This window comes from Anomaloglossus baeobatrachus, chromosome 2, assembly GCF_048569485.1.
Source record: "Anomaloglossus baeobatrachus isolate aAnoBae1 chromosome 2, aAnoBae1.hap1, whole genome shotgun sequence".
Lineage (NCBI taxonomy): Eukaryota > Metazoa > Chordata > Amphibia > Anura > Aromobatidae > Anomaloglossus > Anomaloglossus baeobatrachus.
Window position 1 is genome coordinate 536,580,112 of NC_134354.1, and position 23,284 is coordinate 536,603,395.

Genomic DNA, 23,284 nt, shown 5'->3' on the forward strand with positions numbered 1-23,284 from the left:
AATTTCTTCAGCGATGCTCCAGGAGTGCCGAACGCCTATGGAGGAAAACCCGCACACCAGAAAATTTCATCTACTACAAGTTCATGTTAAGGACCTACAACTCTTCCCTTCGCCTCGCCAAACAGACCTACTTCACCACCCTTATTTCCTCACTAGCCAACAATCCAAAAAAGCTCTTTAACACCTTTCACTCCCTCCTCAGTCCCAAAGTACAGACCCCCATCACAGCCCTTCATGCTGATGACCTGGCCTCGTATTTCACAGAGAAAATAGAAAACATCCACCGAGAGATCAACTCCCAGCCACCAAGCATTGTGAATCACATCCCTCCCCACATCCCATCCAGCTCACTTTCCACATTTGACCCAGTCACAGAGGAGGAAGTCTCCAGGATCCTATCCTCTGTCCTACCACTTGCCCTACTGATCCCTTCCCCTCACCTCTACTCCAGTCCCTCTCTCCGGTTGTCACCACTCACCTAACTAAAATCTTCAATCTCTCTCTTCCCTTCCTCACTCAAACACTATCATTACTCATTACTAAAAAAACCTTCCCTTGATCCGTCCTGCACAAGCAACTACAGACCAGTCTCCAATCTCCCCTTCATCTCCAAACTCTTGGAGCGCCTGGTCTACTCTCACCTCACCCGCTACCTTTCCACTTACTCTTTTCTAGATCCTTTACAGTCTGGCTTCCGCCCTTTACACTCAACAGAAACTGCCCTTGTCAAAGTGACCAATGACCTTTTGACAGCAAAATGTAACGGTGACCACTCTCTGCTTATCCTTCTTGATCTCTCTGCCGCCTTCGACACTGTTGACCACCATCTCCTTCTCTCTATGCTCCATTATATCGGCCTAAAGGACACTGTTCTTTCCTGGTTCTCTTCCTATCTTTCTGGCCGTTCATTCAGTGTATCATTTGCTGGCTCCACATCTTCTCCTCTTCCTCTCACTGTTGGGGTCCCTCAAGGTTCAGTCCTTGACCCTCTTCTTTTCTCCCTCTACACTGCCCCAGTTGGAATGACCATCAGCAGATTTGGCTTTCAGTACAATCTTTATGCTGATGACACACAGCTATACCTCATCCCTGACCTCACCCCTCCTGTACTACAGAACACAAGCGACTGCCTGACTGCAGTTTGCAATATCATGTCTGCTCGCTATCTGAAACTTAACCTTTCAAAAACTGAACTTCTTTTTCCTCCGTCTTCCAACCTTCCTAAACCTGACATCTCCCTCTCTGTGTGTGGCACAACGATGAGTCCTAGGCAGCAAGCCCGCTGTCTGGGTGTTATACTTGACACTGATCTCTCCTTCACCTCCCACATACAATCTTTTGCCCGCTCCTGCCGCTTGCACCTCAAGAACATCTCTAGAATCCGCCCCTTTCTCACAATTGAAACGGCAAAAACCCTCACCGTGGCCCTGATCCACTCCCGCCTCGACTACTGTAACTATTAATTGGTCTCCCCCTAACTAGACTCTCTCCTCTACAGTCCATCCTTAATGCAGCAGCCAGGGTCACCTACCTGGCTAACCGCTACTCGGATGCCTCTGCTCTGTGCCAGTCATTGCACTGCCTGCCCATATATCATAGGATCCAATTCAAATTGGTGTTCTCACCCACAAAGCTCTCCACAGTGTGGCACCCTCCTACATCTCCACCCTCCTCTCTGTATCACCCCACCCGTTCTCTACGCTCTGCAAACGACTTTCGACTAACATCCACACTAATTCGAACCTCCCACTCCCGGATCCAAGACTTCTTCTGAGCTGCACCAACCCTCTGGAACGCTCTACCCCAAGAAGTTAGGACAAATCACAACTTACTCAGCTTCAGCCGCACCCTAAAAACGCATCTTTTTAGGGTGGCCTATCACACTCCCTAATCAGATTCAATTCACATACTCCCTCTACAACTTCTCACAACATAACTCCACATCGAACTACATGGCACCCAAATGCATCTCAAGGTTCCGGCCAACTGGTCGAGGAAACCATTATCTATCCCCCATTTCCATGAGATGGCTGGATTGTCATTGTAAATAAGCACTTGTACCTTGCCCCCCCTCCCCCCCATATCTCATTTTAGATTGTAAGCTCTCACGAGCAGGGTTGTCTTTTTTCCCTCTAAATATTGTATTTTTTAGAACTGTTGCGTGTTTGTATATGATCCTCCTGAATTGTAAAGCGCTGCGGAATATGTTGGCGCTATAGAAATAAAGATTATTATGTTAGTCGTTCCTGCGGTGTCACACATAGCGATGTGTGCTGCTGCAGGAACGACGAACAACATCGTACCTGCAGCAGCAACGATATTAAGGGAATGAACGACGTGTCAACGAGCAACGATTTTTCACATTTTTGCGCTCGTTGATCGTCGCTCATTGGTGTCACACGCTGCGATGTCGCTAACGACGCCGGATGTGCGTCACTAACGATGTGACCCTGACTATATATTGTTAGCGATGTCGCAGCGTGTAAAGCACCCTTAAGAGTTTTCATTTTTTCTGCCCGCACAGTGCAGTTTTGTTTTAGGTGCGCTTTTGTGGTGACCACAAAGATGCAACATGTCAATTCTTTCTGCGTTTTTGCCAGCGTTTGTCACCCATACAATGCATTGGAAAGAAGGGAATTTTGTTTACTTACCGTAAATTCCTTTTCTTCTAGCTCCAATTGGGAGACCCAGACAGTGGGTGTATAGCTACTGCCCTCTGGAGGCCGCACAAAGAACTACACTTAAAAGTGTAAGGCCCCTCCCCTTCTGGCTATACACCCTCCCGTAGGAGTACAGATTCCTCAGTTTTAGTACCAAAGCAAGAAGGAGGAAAGCCAATAACAGTTTCAAAAACAAATTCAATCCGATAACATGATCGGAGAACTTAAGAAACAACATGAACAACATGTGCACCCGAAAAACGAAACCCTAAGAACAAATAGGGCGGGTGCTGGGTCTCCCAATTGGAGCTAGAAGAAAAGGAATTTACGGTAAGTAAACAAAATTCCCTTCTTTTTCGCTCCTAATTGGGAGACCCAGACAGTGGGACGTCCAAAAGCAGTCCCTGGGTGGGTAAAAAGATACCACATGAACGGGCTGTCAAACAGCCTCTTCCTACAGGTGGGCCACCGCCGCCTGAAGGACCTGTCTACCTAGGCTGGCATCTGCCGAAGCGTAGGTATGCACTTGATAGTGTTTGGTAAACGTGTGCAGACTCGACCAGGTAGCCGCTTGGCACACTTGCTGAGCCGTAGCCTGATGCCGCAATGCCCAGGACGCACCCACGGCTCTGGTAGAATGGGCCTTCAGTCCAGATGGAATCGGAAGCCCAGCAGAACGGTATGTGTGAAGAATTGGTTCCTTGATCCACCGCGCCAGGGTGGATTTGGAAGCTTGCGATCCCTTATGCTGACCAGCGACTAGGACAAAGAGCGCATCAGAACGGCGTAGAGCCGCCGTGCGAGAAATGTAAATCCTGAGTGCTCTCACCAGGTCCAACAGATGTAAACCCTTTTCAAATTGGTGAACTGGATGCGGACACAAAGATGGTAAAGTGATATCCTGATTGAGATGAAAGGAAGAAACCACCTTGGGAGAAAACTCTGGAATTGGACGCAGTACTACCTTGTCTTGGTGAAACACCAGGAAGGGAGATTTGCAAGATAACGCCGCTAGCTCGGACACTCTTCGAAGAGACGTGACCGCCACAAGAAAAACTACCTTTTGTGAAAGCCGAGAAAGGGGAACCTCTTTCAAAGGCTCGAAAGGCGGCTTCTGTAGAGCAATGAGAACCTTGTTCAGATCCCAGGGTTCCAATGGCCGTCTGTAAGGAGGAACGATATGACAAACTCCTTGGAGAAACGTGCGTACTTTAGAAAGCTGTGCCAAGCGCTTCTGAAAAAATACGGATAGCGCGGAGACTTGACCCTTAAGAGAGCTAAGCGACAAACCTTTTTCCAACCCAGACTGCAGGAAGGAAAGAAAAGTTGGCAATGCAAATGGCCAGGGAGAAAACCCTTGAGCCACGCACCACGCTAAGAATATCTTCCACGTTCTGTGATAGATCTTAGCTGAGGATGGTTTTCTAGCCTGTCTCATTGTGGCAACAACTTCATGAGATAAACCTGAGGCCGCTAGGATCCAGGACTCAATGGCCACACAGTCAGGTTCAGGGCCGCAGAATTCAGATGGAAAAACGGCCCTTGAGACAGCAAATCTGGACGGTCTGGTAGTGTCCACGGTTGGCCTACCGTGAGATGCCACAGATCCGGGTACCACAACCTTCTTGGCCAATCTGGAGCGACGAGTATGGCTCGATGGCAGTCGGACCTGATTTTCCGGAGAACTCTGGGTAACAATGCTAGAGGTGGGAACACATAGGGGAGTCGGAATTGCGACCAATCCTGAACCAAGGCGTCTGCCGCCAGTGCTCGGTGATCGTGAGACCGTGCCATGAAAACTGGGACCTTGTTGTTGTGTCGTGACGCCATCAGATCGACGTCCGGCGTCCCCCAGCGGCAACAGATCTGCTGAAACACGTCCGGGTGAAGGGACCATTCTCCTGCGTCCATGCCCTGGCGACTGAGAAAGTCTGCTTCCCAGTTTTCCACGCCTGGGATGTGAACTGCGGATATGGTGGACGCTCTGCTTTCCACCCACGTCAAAATCCGTTGGACTTCTTGAAAGGCTTGGCGACTGCGTGTTCCCCCTTGGTGGTTGATGTACGCCACCGCCGTGGAATTGTCCGACTGAATCCGAATCTGTTTGCCTTCCAGCCATTGTTGGAAGGCTCGCAGGGCAAGATAGATTGCTCTGATTTCCAGAACATTGATCTGCAGGGAGGACTCTTCCAGAGTCCACATCCCCTGAGCCCTGTGGTGGAGATACACCGCTCCCCACCCTGATAGGCTCGCATCCGTCGTGACCACTGCCCAGGACGGGGGAAGGAACGACTTTCCCTGTGACAATGAGGTGGGGAGAAGCCACCAACGCAGAGAGTCCTTGGCAGTCAGAGAGGGAGACAGTCCTGTCGAGGGACGTCGATTTCCCGTCCCATTGGCGTAGAATGTCCCATTGTAGAGGGCGCAGATGAAACTGCGCGAACGGGACTGCCTCCATTGCTGCTACCATCTTTCCTAGGAAATGCATGAGGCGCCTCAGTGAGTGCGACTGGCTCTGAAGGAGAGATTGCACTCCAGTCCGCAGCGAGCACTGCTTGTCCAGTGGAAGCTTCACTATCGCTGAGAGAGTATGAAACTCCATGCCAAGATAAGTCAGAGATTGGGTCGGGGTTAGATGAGACTTTGGAAAGTTGATAATCCACCCGAAACTCTGGAGGGTGTCTAGTGCCACCTTCAGACTGTGTTGGCATGCCTCTTGAGAGGGTGCCTTTATAAGCAGGTCGTCTAGATACGGGATGACCGAGTGACCCTGCGAGTGCAGAACAGCTACTACTGCTGCCATGACCTTGGTGAAGACCCGGGGGGCTGTTGCCAGACCGAAAGGTAACGCCACGAACTGCAGGTGTTCGTCGTGTATGACGAAGCGTAGGAAACGCTGATGCTCTGGTGCGATCGGCACGTGGAGATACGCATCTTTGATATCTATTGATGCTAGAAAATCTCCTTGAGACATTGAGGCTATGACGGAGCGTAGGGATTCCATCCGGAACCTCCTGACTTTTACGTGTCTGTTGAGCAACTTTAGATCCAGGACGGGCCGATACGATCCGTCCTTTTTTGGGACCACAAACAGATTGGAGTAAAAACCGTGACCTTGTTCCTGAAGAGGGACGGAGGTCACCACTCCTTCCGCCTTTAGAGCGGCCACCGCCTGGAACAGAGCATCGGCTCGGTCTGGTGGTGGAGAAGTTCTGAAGAAACGAGTTGGCGGACGAGAACTGAACTCTATCCTGTACCCGTGAGACAGAATATCCCTCACCCAACGGTCTTTGACGTGTGACAGCCAGATGTCGCCAAAGTGGGAAAGCCTCCCACCGACCGCGGGTGTGGGAATCGGAGACCGCAAGTCAGGAGGACGCCGTTTTGGCAACGGTTCCTCCGGCTGCCCTTTTTGGGCGTGACTGAGACCTCCAAGAATCTGAGCGTCTCTGGTCCTTTTGAGTCTTTTTTGACGATGCGAATTGGGACCTGCCCGGTCCTCGAAAGGACCGATAACCAGACTGACCCTTCCTCTGTTGGGGTCTGTTTTGTCTGTGTTGCGGTAAGGATGAGTCCTTACCCTTGGAGTGTTTGATGATTTCATCCAAACGCTCTCCAAACAATCGGTCACGAGAAAAAGGCAAATTGGTTAAGCACTTCTTGGAGTGAGAATCTGCTTTCCAATGTCTCAACCACAGGGCCCTACGCAAAACAACGGAGTTGGCTGACGCCACTGCCGTGCGGCTTGTAGCGTCAAGAACAGCATTAATCGCGTACGACGCGAATGCCGCCATTTGCGAGGTCAATGGTGCTACCTGCGGGGCAAATGCACGTGTGACTGAGTCGACTCGCGCAAGCCCGGCTGAGATAGCTTGGAGTGCCCATACGGCCGCAAAAGAAGGCGCTAATGACGCTCCAATCGCTTCATAGATGGATTTCAGCCAGAGCTCCATCTGCCTGTCAGTGGCATCTTTAAGTGCCGCTCCATCTTCAACTGCAACCAAGGATCTAGCTGCAAGCCTGGAAATTGGAGGATCCACTTTTGGACACTGGGTCCAACCCTTGACCACCTCAGGGGGAAAAGGATAGCGTGTATCTTTAAGCCGTTTAGGAAAACGCCTTTCAGGATAAGCGTGGGGTTTCTGGATTGCGTCTCTAAAGTCAGCGTGGTCCAGAAAAGTGCTTAAAGTACGCTTAGGGTATCTGAAATGGATTCTCTCGTGCTGCGAAGCTGACTCCTCCACAAGAGGAGCTGGTGGGGAAATATTTAACATCTTATTGATGTTAAATATAAGATCATTAACTATGGCGTCACCCTCTGGTGTATCTAGATTGAGAGCGGTCCCAGGATCAGAATCCTGATCAGTTACGTCCGCCTCATCACCCATAGATTCATCTCGCTGGGATCCTGACCATTGAGATGAATGTGAAGGCCCGTCATAGCGAGCCCGCTTAGGCTGCCCGGGGCCATCGTCCGAGTCAGAGTCTTCACCCTGAGGTGTATATGCCCGTCCCGGAGCTTGGAGCTGAGGGGGACCAGGGGGCAATGATTGCACAGTGTCCGTGGCCTGAAGTACAGGCCTAGCTCGCAATGTGTCAAGAATTTGTGACATAGTGAGAGACATTCTGTCAGCAAAAGCTGCAAACTCAGTGCCTGTCACCTGGACAGCATTCACAGGTGGTACACCCTGGGTCACGTCCAGCAGAGGCCCCGGCTGTGCAAGCGCCGCAGGGGCCGAGCACTGCACACAATGGGGGTCCGTGGAGCCTGCCGGTAGAAAAGTCCCACATGCGGTGCAGGAAGCATATAATGTCTGTGCCTTGGCACCCTTGCGTTTTGCGGACGACATGCTGCTGGCTCTCTGAATGTGAGAGAGTCTATAGCCAAAGGGCGACCAGCGCTATGTAATACCAAGTATTTGTAGCAACAAAATACTAAGAATAATACTGGCACAAGAGGGGGCTTACCGCCCGCTGAAAAGCGGGTAAGAGGCTGCAGATTCCTTGTCTGGGTCTCCCCGGCTCCCCTCTGCAGCTCAGCGTGTCAGCAGGAATGGCTGCCGGCGTCTGTGGAGAGGGGCGGTCCGTGGGAGTTCCCAACCAAAAGTGCGGGAAACAGTGTCCCCTCTGTGCCTACTGTGAGGGCTGGAGTATGTAAAAACGACTCCAGCCCTCAGCGCTGATGCACTGGCCAGCGTCCCGCCCCTCTCCTGACTGGCAGGTCTGGGGGCGGGAACGAACGGGAGCAGGCCGCAAAAGCCGGGGACTCGAGTTATCAGCGCGGCCGCCGTAAAAGCGCGGGCCGCGCTGAAGTCCCCGGCGCACCACAAGTGCCAGCCGCGCCGCAGTCCCAGCGGCCGGCATGACCGATTTCTAGATGTGGCCAGCGTCCCGCCCCTCTCCTGACTGGCAGGTCCGGGGGCGGGAACGAACGGAAGCAGGCCGCAAAAGCCGGGGACTCGAGTTATCAGTGCGGCCGCTGTAAAAGCGCGGGCCGCGCTGAAGTCCCCGGCGCACCACAAGTGCCAGCCGCGCCGCAGTCCCAGCGGCCGGCGCGACCAATTCCTGGAAGTGTGCCTGCTTCAGCTAAGCTGAATGAGGCCATGGCACAAGCGCCGTAGCGCTGATGTCCCCCGGCGCACTACAACACCCAGCATGCTGCGGTGTGAGCGCCAAATGCACGGGGACACAGAGTACCTTGAGGATGCAGGGCCATGTCCCTGATGTACTCCGCTCCATCCAGCATCTTCTCCAGGGGCTGTAGATGGAGCCCGGTCTCAGTGCCTGGAGACCAGTAAATCCCACTTCACCCAGAGCCCTGTAAAAAGGGATGGGGAAGGAATCAGCATGTGGGCTCCTGCCGCCGTACCCGCAATGGGTACCTCAACCTTACAAACACCTCCGACATACAGTGGGGTGAGAAGGGAGCATGCTGGGGACACTATATGTGTCCTCTTTTCTTCCATCCGACATAGTCAGCAGCTGCTGCTGACTAAAAACAATGGAGCTATGCGTGCGTGTCTGACCTCCTTGCGCACAAAGCTAAAACTGAGGAATCTGTACTCCTACGGGAGGGTGTATAGCCAGAAGGGGAGGGGCCTTACACTTTTAAGTGTAGTTCTTTGTGCGGCCTCCAGAGGGCAGTAGCTATACACCCACTGTCTGGGTCTCCCAATTAGGAGCGAAAAAGAAAAAGGCAGCAACAAAAATGCAGCAAAATGCAGTAAGAAACGCGCAAGAACACATGCTTTTTTTATGCGTTTTTACCGCGGGTGCGGTTTTGTGCGTTTTTTTGCAGCCAAAAACGCACAAAAATGCTGCATCTTTGTGGTCACAAAAGAATGTAGTGTGCGCACATAGTCTAATGCTGCATTTGGAGTAAACATGGAAAAAAGATCCATCGTTATTCACCATAAATTATATTAAAATCCACTTTAACGCAGTTATACAAGAATAAGTAATGCAACCCCCCATGAAAGTGTCACAAGATAATGCTTCAAATGGCTTTTCAAGACCGGTCTCCAGTATAATCCCAGCCAACACACACACACCACACAAACATTCATTGCTGAAGACTTTACAAATTTGTGTGCAAAATATAGTTTATTTGAAAATACATTATATAAATTCATAAAGTTTTTCAACTTTCGTACACAGCAAAGATTTACATAAGTAGTTTTATCCAATATCAAAATAATGAAAAAAAAAAAAAGCCCTAATTTACATATATACATATAAAGGCACTCTACCACATAACTTTTCTTCTTCTCTGGAGACTACAACAAAAGTCTTTCGTTGATGGGTCCTGTTACAAAATGGAATGTGACAAGAGCGACACCAAAGCGAACAGGTTCTATAGTATATGCTGCCTAAGCAAACAGCTCAGCATAGGATCAGCATACCCTGGGCACAAAAAGGACATAACACAAAGAGACCCTTCTATCCAAAGGGCAGAAAGGATTAGCAAAATCAAAAACAGGTCACTGAAAAACAAAGATCTCAGGGGTACAGGGTCCTCTTAAGTATGTATGATCTCTATTGCTTGCCATAAATGGCCTTTGGAATATATGGAACATTAGTTATCATACATGTTGCCAGTTTCCTAATCATTGTGATATACCCATAAACAATTAATGTAAATATTAATGCACTCACACTACTGAAATGGAGGACTGAACAATGCACAGCAAAATAAATGTGATCAACATAAATAAATAGCAATAAATTAAAAAAAAACAAAAACAAATGTTGCTTCTTAAGTCATGGTTGATTGTTGTAGTTATTCTATTTTACATATATAAAGTGCTGTCCACAGCAAATCGACATGGCAGACCAGCTGCTGGATTCCCTTATAGTGCACGTTATTCAAAGTCCTCTTCATAGTCATACTCATTAATGTCCACTGGTGACTCTTCAGAAGCCATATCCAAGAAAGGTCTCTTTTCCGTTGCATAGTTTTTGCCATTCACTATATCGGTCTCCAAAGAATTTAATTCTGCATCATACCTGACATAGAAAAACAGTGATAAAACAGGCCCAACACAAGATGCACCGGACTTAGACCGGACAATAGGAATGTACTATATCGGAGAACCACACCCCAGAATGACTTCTCAATATATTAGAATATTGGTTTTATATTTTATCCCAAATACTTAAATATTTAGCAATTACCTTAAAAAAAAAAAAAAAGCTGGTTCCAGCACAACAAATAATGTATTTGTGCTCTTAGTCATTAGTTGGACAATGGGATTATTATGCTTGGTAATTCTATACTAGGTGTAGCTCTGTTGTCTTAATAAAAGAATTGACAAAGCTATAAAAAAGTACTACATTGTCCACAATCCATGAAGATTTTTTTTTCTTCCTACCCATCATTCCATTGTTCTGAGGCAGCCTCTTCAGCTACTAAGATGGCATATTCTTCAGCAGCGTATTTTTCCCAGTCTGAAAGATCTTGGCCTTCACTTTCCCCAACCTACATAAAAATAATAAAAAAGATATTGAATGGGGTGTCTATATTACATAACCAAAACCATATCCCATCACCCCCTCCCATCCCATTCCACTCTCTCTATCCTCCTCCCATCCCATCCCACTCTCTCCCCCTCCCATCCCATATCTCTTCCCCTTCCATCTGTTTTTACATACGCATTGTTTTTCACTTACCCGCATTACAGAAAATGGATCCTTTTGTTCATGGTCCAAATATTTGTCAAGATTTAGAAAAGTATCAAAAAACAGATTTGCTTGTTTGCATTTCTTCAAATCATGGAGTGTAATTTTACCTTTGGAGAAAAGGACATAATCAGAAGGCTACTCCGCTACTTTCACATCATTACCATCATCTTGCACAAATATTCTTGCACTAGTTTAAAAATAAAAATGTACATTATGGTCACATGCTAGCTCCAGCAGGACTTTTGCATCATGCATATTCAAGATCAAATTCAGAAACACGGCAAATATTTTTTGGCTTTATCAAGCATTTTTTTCTTTTTTATTAAAGAAAAATTACATCAATAAAATTGTATTTCTGTATTTGTAAACAAAACATGACAATAAGACTTTGGGGGCAATTTATCAGGGTTTTGTGCTAGCTTTCTGGTGCCAAAGTCTGAAGTATTTTCGCCTCCTCCCCCCCGATTTTGAGCAAAACTTTGCACTTTGCCATCTCACAGAGCTCTCACCCCTTTTGAAGTGGGCGTGACTAGTTCTGCAAATAAGTTAGATTTATGAATTGTGACTTCCAAACGGTCACAACTCTCACTCCAGTCTGATGGGAGAAATATTGGAAAAATATCTGCACAGAAGGGTTACATCTAAGGCCCCTTTCAGACATCACTATTTAATCAGGTACAAGCCACACGCATCAGTATGGTCATGCGTGTGACATCGGTGTTTGCATAAAGTGTGAGATCAGTGTGACACGTACCGGAGAAAACACGGGTCTTTGAAATAATAAAATTTTCTATAGTCATCTGTATCCAGAGCTGCTTTCATCGGCTCTGCTGCCTCCCGCTTCTGACCCCGCTCTTTATATTCATTGATTATTCACTGCATCTTGGACCTGGAAGTCGGAGCATCGCGGGGACAGGAGAGTATCTAGCAAGTAGTGTGTGTGCAGTGACGTCCAGGAGGTCATTGGAGTTCCCAATGAACTCTGATGACATCCTGATGCCACCCCCGCGCTACAGCAGGCGTCACCACGGTGACTTCACGGGTTCATCAGAGTTCATTGGGAACTCTGATGACCTTCTGGACGTCACTGCACACACACTGGTTGTTTGCTGAATACTCACCTGTCACTGGCGATGCTGTCCCCGGCGATGCGGTCTCTGCAATGCTCTGGCTTCCAAATCCGAGGTACAGTGAATAATCCGTTAATATAATGAGCGAGGGTCAGAAGCAGGAGACAGCAGCACTGGATACATGTGAATATAGAAAATCTTTTTATTTCAAAGACCTGTGTGTTCTCCGGTATGTGTCACACTGATGTCACACGGATTCACATAAGTGTGCGATCTGTGTGACACCCGTGATGCTGAAGAAAAAACGGACATGTCTCAATGTGTGCGTGCGGGTCCACGAGGGGTCACACAGTCCGTGTGAAAACAAGGCTGTGTAAGTAACACCATTGATAAAACATAAATTTGTGTGTGATAGTGTTAAAAACAGATGTCACACGTACCTGAAACACGGATGTCTGAAAGGGGCCTAAAGGTGTGCCAAATTTAAGATGCATTGCATTGAACCTTTTGACAATAAATTGACAAAGTCAACGGAGACACAAGCAAAATTAATTTCACAAATTGCCTTTATGATAAATTCCCACCATTCTCTAACTGTGAATACAGTAGAAATAAAAATTAAATGCTTTAATTGCAATTTTTTTGGACATCTCCCATCCCCAAAATAAAATACTAGGGGGTGGGGGATTGCTATTACATAGCTCAGTCAGTTATGACTACCAGAACACACAAAAAATATTTTTGTAAATTAGTGTTTAGAAAAAGCTAGAAAAATAATAAAAAACAAAAAAAAAACAGCAGCAGCAGCATAACCTAGGGATAGGCTCTACATTTGGGAACATTTATGGCTGTCTCTGGCTACTTATCCTAGTCACTTTGTTTCCAGCACAGGTTTAAAAAGGATCTTTCACAAGTGTTGGCAGTATAAATTGCATGTTCCTGCACGTAGCGTCAGGTATGTAGATTAATATTTTACGGTTTTCATTCCTGTGACTTTTATGTCTGGATGCGTCAGAGTTAAATTAAATGTCCAGGTGAAGAATAAGAAAATTGGCTCCAGAAACTGCACTTCCGGTATCCCCACAACACAGTGGAGACGAAAAAACTAATTCTATTCTGCCACTATGTGCAGGAGTTTGCAATTTATGATGCTTAAAGTTGTGAATGATTCTAGGTTTTCTCTGAAGTCAGCAGCATTTTAGAGGAGAACAGAGAAGTCCTTGATTCATGCTCTTTGGTTCCCATGAAAATACACTTGACACATACCATCACACTGCGGTTTTACAAGATCCAACATTTGACATAGACAGTCTTCAAATGGTAATGGCTCAATGGCCATGCTCTCCATCTTGTGGCATTGCTCTTCATAGAAGTATTCCAGCTCGTACATTGATAACACTCCGTCTCCATCAAGGTCCATGCAGCGGAACCAGTACTCTATGCTGAAGAAATATATATATAAAAAAATGTATGTTTATATAGTGCCATCATATTCTACAGCAGTTTACATATATGATCATCACTGTCCCCATTAGGGCTCAATCCAAATTCCCTATCACTGTCTTTGGAGTGTAGAAGTATGCTGTAGATAAGAAGCGCAGATAGGGTCTTATCTGGTGGGATATGATAAGACAACAGGTAAAGGCCACGTCACACTAGGCAACATCGCTGCTGAGGCACAACTTGCTAGCGATGTTGCTGTGTGTGACATCCAGCAACAACCTGGCCCCTGCTGTGAGGTCGTTGGTTGTTGCTGAATGTCCTGGACCATTTTTTAGTTGTTGCTCTCCCGCTGTGAAGCACACATCGCTGTGTTGAATGTGCAGTGAGCAGGGAGCCGGCTTCTGCGAACGCTGGTAACCAATGTAAATATCGGGTAACCAAGAAGCCCTTCCCTTGGTTACCCGATATTTTGCCTTCGTTACCAGCGTCCGCCGCTCTTAGCTGTCAGTGCCGGCTCCCTGCTCCCTGCACAAGTAGCTGGAGTACACATCGGGTAATTAACCCAATGTGTACTGTGGCTAGGAGTGCAGGGAACAGGGAGCCGGCACTGGCAGTGTGAGAGCGGCGGACGCTGGTAACGAAGGTAAATATCGGGTAACCAAGGGAAGGGCTTCTTGGTTACCCGATGTTTACCGTGGTTACCAGCGTCCACAGAAGCCGGCTCCCTGCACACAGAGTACACATCGGGTAATTAACCCGATGTGTACTGTGGCTAGGTGTGCAGGGAGCCAGCGCTAAGCGGTGTGCGCTGGTAACCAAGGTAAATATCGGATGGTTACCCGATATTTACCTTAGTTACCAAGCGCAGCATGCTTCCACGTGTAGTAACGCTCCAGCGATCCCTGCCAGGTCAGGTTGCTGGTGGGATCGCTGGAGCGTCGCTTAGTGTGACATCTCACCAGCGACCTCCTAGCAACTTACCAGCGATCCCTATCAGGTTGTATCGTTGTTGGGATCGCTGGTAAGTTGTTTAGTGTGACTGGGCCTTTAGGTACTCATCTGTAGAAGTTGTGCCAGTCACAGCTCCTACATACGCATAAAATGGCGTCTGCTGTAGCCCCGGAGTGACGTATTGCAGATGTGGAAGAAGGAAAAATCAGGATATGCCGCGTTGACATCAAACATCCAAGAGTTGATTAATTCCCCTTTTATTTAACCGTAGAACGCATACCTGGGGACTCACAGGCCTGCTAGGTTACTTGTTTTCTATTGTAGATTTCTATGGTTGAGCGTTCTAGGGTTAATCAGGTCTATGCGTTTCGGAGGACGTAGCCTCCTTCAGGACAATTACAGAAAAATCAACCTTCTTGTTGATTTTTCTGTCATAATTGTCCTGAAGAAGGAGGCTGCGTCGTCCGAAACGCATAGACCTGATTAAATAAAAGAGGAATTCAAACAACCAAGAGTTGATTGATGTCAGCGCGGCATATCCCGGTTTCCTTCTTCCACATCTGAAATGTCTTTGGAGTGTGGGATGAAACCGGAGAACCCGGAGGAAACTGACGCAATCAGGGGATGCAAACTCTTTGTAGATGTTGTTTTTGGTGGCATTTGACCCAGGACCCCAGCGCAACAATATAATAGCGCTAACCACTGAGCTGTCGTGCTGTTAAAGTAATTAAAAAAAATAAGTAACTGCAAGAACAATCTCTTGTGCATCATGGAAACCTATGTATCTTGTGGGACTCACCTGGTCTGGGTTTTCTTGTCCTCTTCAGATAGGAGAAACCATACAAAGTCTGCATAGCTAATCTTTCCTTCTTTTTGTGCTTTTCGACTACTACAAGAGACAATAAAACAGAAACCAGTAATTGTTTACCCATGAGAAAGAGGCAACGGCAGATGTTCTAAAATATAAAGACATAACAATTGTACATATAGATAAAAGTCAGCATAGTGCATTTTGAAAGACCAGATAGAAGTATACTTCTATGTGCGCACAGTGCCTTTTTCGCAGCGTTTTCCGTGGGTGTATTTGGGTCAAAACTGCATGACTTTTCTTCCCCAGCAAAGTCTAAGACTTTTCATTTTTGCTGTCCGCACATAACTTTTTTTTTTAAGCTGCGTTTTTGAGCTTTAATAAAAAAAAAAAAAAAAAATAATAGACATGTCAATTCTTTCCTGCGTTTTCCCCCCATGCAATGCATTGGAAAAACGCAGAGATCAAAAACGCAGCAAACCGCAGCCAAAAACGCACCTAAACGTGGTAAAAACGCCTGCGTTTTTGCCGCAGGTGCGTTTTTAGCGGCCAAAAACGTAGCGTCAAAAAAATGCAGCGTGCGCACATAGCCTAACAAGGGGACTTAAGACACAAATCCTGAACGTTTCAATGAAACACGTTTTCTAGGAAAAGGGTGTGGCTTCACATGGAAGAGGGCGTAGCCTAGAACTGCAATATGATCATAGAGCAGCACAATCCTTTTACACAGGACTATGATCAGCCAATAACCAGAATTTTTAAATAAAACTTAATTTCGCCCCAACAAAGGAGCACTTTGCTTGTTCGTGATTGGCAGCCTGTTTACACTGGCTGATTGAGAACCAAGCGTTCCTAGGAATACTTGTTTACAATAATCGGCCAGTGTTAATTCACGGTCAACAAAAAATACAATATGGAAATAAAGTGTCATTTCCTATTTCAGGTGTTCCAGAAGAGAAGCAATACAATATTTGGATAGTCTGAAATAATTTTTGCTTGGCTTTTATATTACAAATTTACATGAACCCTTTTGCGATAGGTTTATGTTTATTATTTCTTTAATTAAAATTGGAATAAGGGGGTCATTTAAAAAGGCAACCAGTCATGTCCAATAATAGCCTGTAGATGTGGGGTTAATCTGTAGGTTAATTAGTTAATAACATTATGAAGGTGCCAGTATTGAGTGTGCAGCACTTGAGAGAATTCGCTTTATTTCTCCCAGGAGCTGCCAGCTTTCAGTCATGCAGGTGTGCCCGGAGCAGTACAGTCACAACTCACAGCTGTAAGAACTGTGGCTGTAGGCACGCTTCGGCACTAACTGTCAGCTGGCTAAGCATTGCATCAGTACAGAGCAGGCTGTCAGTTAGTGCCGGGGTGTGCCTACAGCCACCGTTCTCAGTGCTGTGAATAGTGACTAATTGCTAGGAGCATAGCTGTATGGATGAAAGCCTGTGACTACCTGCAGCAATAAAGTTAATTTTCTCGCACTTTCAGTACTAAAACAGAGCACATTCATAACACCATTACCCTGCAGATCAACGCAAGTTAATAGTGCTATCGGACATAACAGGTTCCTTTAAAACTTTTATATCATTTTTTTTAAAAAACTTTTTTTTACCTTTGTCTCTTTTGAGGACTTTAACCCCTTCACGACCTTTGACGGATCTAGCCGACATGGTGCCCTGGTACTTAAAGACCCATGACTGATACATCAGTCATGGCGAAATCGCGGCCCCGGAGCCACGGGCACCGCGATCGGTTTTCAAAAACTGTAGATTCGGGAAGGAGAGGACTTGTACCTGACCTTAGGAGGGGTGGTGTCTCCTTCTTGGACCTACGGAGGCTGTGATTGGCTGCCGAACGCCGCTCAGCCAATCACAGCCAGTGTAATGTTTCAACAATTGAAAATGGCTAAAGCCTTGAAATCCAGCTATGTCAGTGCAGCTGCAGCACTGGCCATTGGCTGGAGCTCGGTGACCTTTACTGCACCCGCCCCCAGCTCTGATTGGAGAGATCGGCCTTGTGACTGATCTCTCCAAGCACCGTGCATCTGGGATCGGGTGAGCTCGCTGTAGGAGATCGCTCTCCTTAGCTTCTCCCTCCGTGGAATCTGAGGAGAGCGATCCCTGCGGGTGCCCATCTGTGAGTCCCAGCCCCCGATCCACCGCTGCCCTCCTCCATCTGCTTCGCCCCCTGCTCTCCCGCTGCGCCCCTACATGTGACGCCGCCACTTTCCCGCTGCGCCCCTGCATGTTACGCAGCTACTCAGCAGAAAGAGAGCAGCGGCGTCAGATGCAGGGGGTGGCGCAGCGGGAGGAGAGCAGCGGCATCAGATGCATGGGGGCATCTGACGCCGCTGCTCTCCTCACGCTGCGCCCCCCCCCTGCATCTGACGCCGCTGCTCTTTCTGCTGCCTCCTTGTATCCGCCGCTGCGCCGCCCCTGCATTTGCCGCTCCACTCCCCCAGCCACTGCACTCTTCCCCATCAGCCGCCGCACTCTTCCCCATCAGCCGCCGCACTCTTCCCCATCAGCCGCCGCACTCTTCCCCATCAGCCGCCGCACTCTTCCCCATCAGCCGCCGCACTCTTCCCCATCAGCCGCCGCACTCTTCCCCATCAGCCGCCGCACTCTTCCCCATCAGCCGCCGCACTCTTCCCCATCAGCCGCCGCACTCTTCCCCATCAGCCGCCGCACTCTTCCCCATCAGCCGCTGCGGCCCTGCATCTTCCGCTGCGCCCCTGCATCTGCCACCTCACTCCCCCATCAGCCTCTGCCCCCTCCCTGATCTGCTGCCTGCTCTCTCCCATCCCCTTAATCCTCTGCCCCCTCCTGGATCTGCTGCAATCCTGCTGCCTAGAACCATTCTGTAAGGCAGCTATCCCCAATCTCACCTCCCACCCTTCCCCTCTCCCCCCCTTCCTCCGCCGCTCCTGCATCCGTTGTGCCCTCACCCATCCTCCGCCACTCCTCCATCCGCCGCGCCCTCTCCCATCCTCCATCCATCTTTTTTTCCATCCCACCTAGTCCCCCCCTTTTTGCAGCACATCCGTGCGTTCGTCTTGATTTTTTTTTCTGTAAACTAAGAAAGAAATACAAATAAACTTAGTTTAGGGCCAGTAAAATTATACTGTAGTAATCGTCAACTACAGTATTTTTTTTACTGAATATTGTAATATTGTAAGGATCAGCCCAGTGCCACACATGAGAGCGATGCACAAGTCTCAACATCGCATGATCCGGCACGGTCGCTCTCTTCCAGACAGGAGTGTGCGGCTGCGTCGGGTGATGCGATGCGAGATTTGTGCATCGCTCTCACGTGTGGCACTTGCCTTAGTGTCAGTTGCAGGCGCTCATATATTATATTATATTATATTATATTAATATATATATATATATATATATATATAAAACACATTTTTTTTTCTGATGTCTGTATTTTTTAGTTTGCCAAACTAATACTTCTTTGTATGGGGGGGGGGGGGGGTGGTCTAGTTTCCAACATGGGGTCACATGTGGGGGAGCTCCACTGTTTGGGCACGTCAGGGGGATCTGCAAACGCAACATGGTGCGGCTAACGATTCCAGCTAATTTTCCATTTAAAAAGCCAAATGACGCTCCTTCCCTCTGGAGCTCTGCCGTGCGCCCAAACAGTGGTTTTCTGCCCCATATGAGGTATCAGCGTAGTCAGAACAAATTGCCCAACAAATTTTGCGGTCCATTTTATCCTGTTACCACTGTACAAATTAAAAAATTGAGCCAAAAATAACATTTTTGTTTAAAAAAAAAAGTACTTTTTTGTTTTTATGCCTCAATGTATGAAGCACGTGAGGGTTCAAAGTGCTCATTACCCATCTAGATTTATGCCATGGGGGGTCTAGTTTCCAAAATGAGGTCACTTGTGGGGGAGCTCCATTGTTTAGGCACCTCAGGGGGTCTCCAAACGCAACATGGCGTACGCTAATAATTCCAACCAATTTTGCTGTGAAATGGCTCGCCTTCTCTTCTGAGCCCCACCGTGTGCCCAAACAATTACTTTCCACCACATATGAGGTATCTGTGTACTCAGGAGAAATTGCACAATACATTTTATGGTGTATTTTTTCCTGATACCCTTGTGGAAAAAAAAAGCTACCTGGTTGAAATAACAATTTCATGGTAAAAAAAAAAAAAATATATATATTTTCACGGCTGAACATTCTAAACTTTTGTGAAGCCTCCAGGGGTTCAAAGTGTTCAGTAAACATCTAGACAAATTCCATGAGGGGTCTAGTTTCCAAAATGGGGTCACTTGTGGGGGAGCTCCATTGTTTAGGCATCTCAGGGGGTCTTCCAAACACAACATGGCATCCACTAACGATTCCAGACAATTTTGCGTTTGAAAAGTCAAATGTCGCTCCTTGCCTCCCGAGCCCTGCTGTGCGCCCAAACATTTGATTTCCACCACATATGAGGTATCTGTGTACTCAGGAGAACATGCACAATACATTTTATGTTGCAATTTTTCCTGATACCCTTGTGAAAAAAAGCTACCTGGTTGAAGTAACAATTTCGTGGTAATTTTTTTTTTTATTATTTTCACGGCTCAAAGTTATTAACTTTTGTGCCCCCAGAGGTTCAAAGTGCTCAATAAACATCTAGATAAATTCCATGAGGGGTCTAGTTTCCAAAATGGGTTCACTTGTGGGGGAGCTCCATTGTTTAGGCACCTCAGGGGGTCTCCAAATGCAACATCGCATCTGCTAATTATTCCAGACAAATTTGCTTTCAAAAATTCAAATGATGCTCCTTCTCTTCCGAGCCTTGCCGTGTGCCCAAACAATCGATTTCCCTCACATATGAGATTTCGGTGTAATCAGGAGAAATTGCACAATTAATTTTATGGTGCATTTTTCCTGATACCCTTGCTAAATTTCATGGCTAAAGTAACATTTGTGTGTAAAAAAGTAAAATTTTCATTTTTTCCTTCCACATTGCTTTGGTTGCTGTAAAGCTCCTAAAGGGTTAATAAACTTCTTGGATGTAGTTTTGAGCAGTGTGAGGGGTGCAGATTTTAGAATGGGGTCACTTTTGGGTATTTTCTTTCACCTAGGCCTCTCAAAGTCGCTTTAAATGTGATGTGGTACCTAACAAAAGTTTTTTGTAAATTTTGTTGGAAAAATGAAAAATTGCTGATGAACTTTTAACCCTTCTAACTTCCTAACGGAAAAAAAAATTGTTTCGAAAATTGCGCTGGTATAAAGTAGACAAATGGGAAATGTTATATAGTAACTATTTTGTGTGACATCTCACAGATGTATGGGCATAAAATTTCAAATTTTGAAAATTGCGAAATTTTCTAAATTTTCGCCAAATTTCCAAAATTTTCACAAATAAACGCAAAACATATCGTCCTAAATGTACCACTGACATGAAGCACAATAGGTCACGAAAATACAGTCTCAGAATCGCCAGGATCCGTTGAAGCGTTCCAGAGTTATAACCTGTCAAAGTGACACTGGTCAGAAATGTAAAAAATGGCCCAGTCTTTAAGGTGAAAACAGGCTGGGGGCTGAAGGGGTTAATCTGCAAAATCATTTGCTTGCTTGTACTATATACTACAGTACAACTGTAATGCAGTACATAGTATAAAAAAATAAAATCAAAGGGCTCCTATGAAGCCCAGCCACAGGCTGGTGTTGATTACGAAGACAGCAGGCCTTCGGGCGCCATAGTAACCCATCGGTAACTCGTAAGTGCGTTGAGGTAGGCCGGTGAGCACCAGTCAGTGCTATTTGGGAGTGCTGTTTAATTGCTGCTGTTCATTACTGATAGCCACTGCATTTTAATGATTTTTACATGCTGCTATGTATTACAGCTGGCATCTGTCATGTATGTATTTTAGCTCCATTAATTTTCACAGCGCTTTTCAGACATAAGTATCATGGTCCCCATCCTGTGTGGAGTAGGCACAGCCCTAGAGCCCGCTCCATATACGCATACCCCAACTGGGGGCACAAAGGGCTTCAGGAAAACAATTAATACTCACCGAGTGACTGCGCCAGAAAATATTCTTTCAATAATTCTACTTGATATAGCTGTGGGGGAAAAAAAAAAATAAAATATATATATAGATTAGTGGAACCTTTTTTTGCGATAACAGCAGATTATTGTTAGATATTGACATTTCCTTATCCTCTTAGGCAAGTGAGGTTCTGACAACAACTTAAAGCAGGGGTGGGGAACCTCCGGCCCGCGAACCATATGTGGCCCGCGATTATCTTTTATGCGGCCCCCGGGCAGATTCCCAGGGGCTGCAGTGATGGGTCCGCTGCTGCAGTCCTGTAGGCTGGCAGCTCTTTAAATCCCCACATGCGCCGCTGTCCAGTGTCAGCGTGCTCAGCGGTGTGTGTGCCCGGCTCCTGCACTGCCGCCGCTGTCCGCCCGGCTCCTGCGCCGACGCCGCTCTGTGCCCGGCTCCTGCACAGACGCCGCTCTGTGCCCGGCTCCTGCACAGACGCCGCTCTGTGCCCGGCTCCTGCACCGACGCCGCTCTGTGCCCGGCTCCTGCACCGACGCCGCTCTGTGCCCGGCTCCTGCACCGACGCCGCTCTGTGCCCGGCTCCTGCACCGACGCCGCTCTGTGCCCGGCTCCTGCACCGACGCCGCTCTGTGCCCGGCTCCTGCACCGACGCCGCTCTGTGCCCGGCTCCTGCACCGACGCCGCTCTGTGCCCGGCTCCTGCACCGACGCCGCTCTGTGCCCGGCTCCTGCACCGACGCCGCTCTGTGCCCGGCTCCTGCACCGACGCCGCTCTGTGCCCGGCTCCTGCACCGACGCCGCTCTGTGCCCGGCTCCTGCACCGACGCCGCTCTGTGCCCGGCTCCTGCACCGACGCCGCTCTGTGCCCGGCTCCTGCACCGACGCCGCTCTGTGCCCGGCTCCTGCACCGACGCCGCTCTGTGCCCGGCTCCTGCACCGACGCCGCTCTGTGCCCGGCTCCTGCACCGACGCCGCTCTGTGCCCGGCTCCTGCACCGACGCCGCTCTGTGCCCGGCTCCTGCACCGACGCCGCTCTGTGCCCGGCTCCTGCACCGACGCCGCTCTGTGCCCGGCTCCTGCACCGACGCCGCTCTGTGCCCGGCTCCTGCACCGACGCCGCTCTGTGCCCGGCTCCTGCACCGACGCCGCTCTGTGCCCGGCTCCTGCACCGACGCCGCTCTGTGCCCGGCTCCTGCACCGACGCCGCTCTGTGCCCGGCTCCTGCACCGACGCCGCTCTGTGCCCGGCTCCTGCACCGACGCCGCTCTGTGCCCGGCTCCTGCACCGACGCCGCTCTGTGCCCGGCTCCTGCACCGACGCCGCTCTGTGCCAGGCTCCTGCCCTCTGTGCCCCGTCCAGTGCTTTGGTGCCTACCAGTTCTGTTTACCACCTCCCCAGAGTTGTGTGAAAGGCTCAGTGCTGTGTCCCCCTCCCCACCCTTGCTGAGCATCACCCCAGGTTTGTGTCCCCCCAGTGATATCAGGGCTCTGCCAGTGCTGTGTGCAGCCCGCCCCGTGCCTTGTGCCCTCCCAATGATGTGCATCACCCCCAGTGTTGTGTTCCCCCAGTCACGCCTGTGCTCTGAAAGTGCTGTCCATGCCCCCATTCCCTCCAGTGAGGTCTGTGCCCCTCTTGTGATGTGTGTGCCCCCAGCCTCTCTTGTGTTGTGTATGCCCACCCAGCCCCTCTTACGTTGTGTATGCGCCTCTTGCGTTGTGTACGCCCCCCCAGCCCCTCTAGCGTTGTGTATGCCCCCAGCGTCTTCTTTGATGTGTATGCCCCCCAGCCCCTCTTGTGTTTTGTTTGCCTCCAGCGTCTCCTGCTGTGATGTGTATGCCCCAGCGTCTCCTGTGACTTATACATCGCATTGGAGATGCTGGGGGCATACCATACATATCACAGGAGACACTGGGGACATTCATAACACAGGAGGGGCTGGGGGCATTTACATTACAGGAGGGGCTGGGGGCATTTACATTACAGGAGGGGCTGGGGGCATTTACCTCACAGGGAGCATATATGTGCCCCCAGTGTCTCCTGTGATGTATATGCAGCAGTCCCAGCGTCTCTTATCTGATGTGTACACATCAGTCCCATAGTCTCCTATGTAATGCCCCCAGCCCCTCCAGTGATATATGTGCCTCCAGCGTC

The 23,284-nt window shown here is 48.5% G+C and overlaps 1 protein-coding gene across 2 annotated transcripts in view; it reads right to left on the minus strand.

Annotated features, from left to right (window-relative positions):
* Positions 1–9,244: 9,244 nt before the first annotated feature.
* LOC142291810 (serine/threonine-protein phosphatase 2A regulatory subunit B'' subunit beta-like) overlaps positions 9,245–23,284 on the minus strand; it is a 140,154-nt gene continuing 126,114 nt past the window's right edge. For both annotated transcript variants that reach the window (XM_075336635.1, XM_075336636.1), the window contains 6 exons: positions 21,141–21,189; positions 15,105–15,194; positions 13,178–13,353; positions 10,830–10,948; positions 10,532–10,638; positions 9,245–10,166 (listed from right to left, as the gene is read on the minus strand). In XM_075336635.1, the coding sequence (XP_075192750.1) occupies positions 10,022–10,166; positions 10,532–10,638; positions 10,830–10,948; positions 13,178–13,353; positions 15,105–15,194; positions 21,141–21,189 (686 nt within the window). In that variant the 3' untranslated portion in view covers positions 9,245–10,021. The remainder of the gene's footprint in view (positions 10,167–10,531; positions 10,639–10,829; positions 10,949–13,177; positions 13,354–15,104; positions 15,195–21,140; positions 21,190–23,284) is intronic.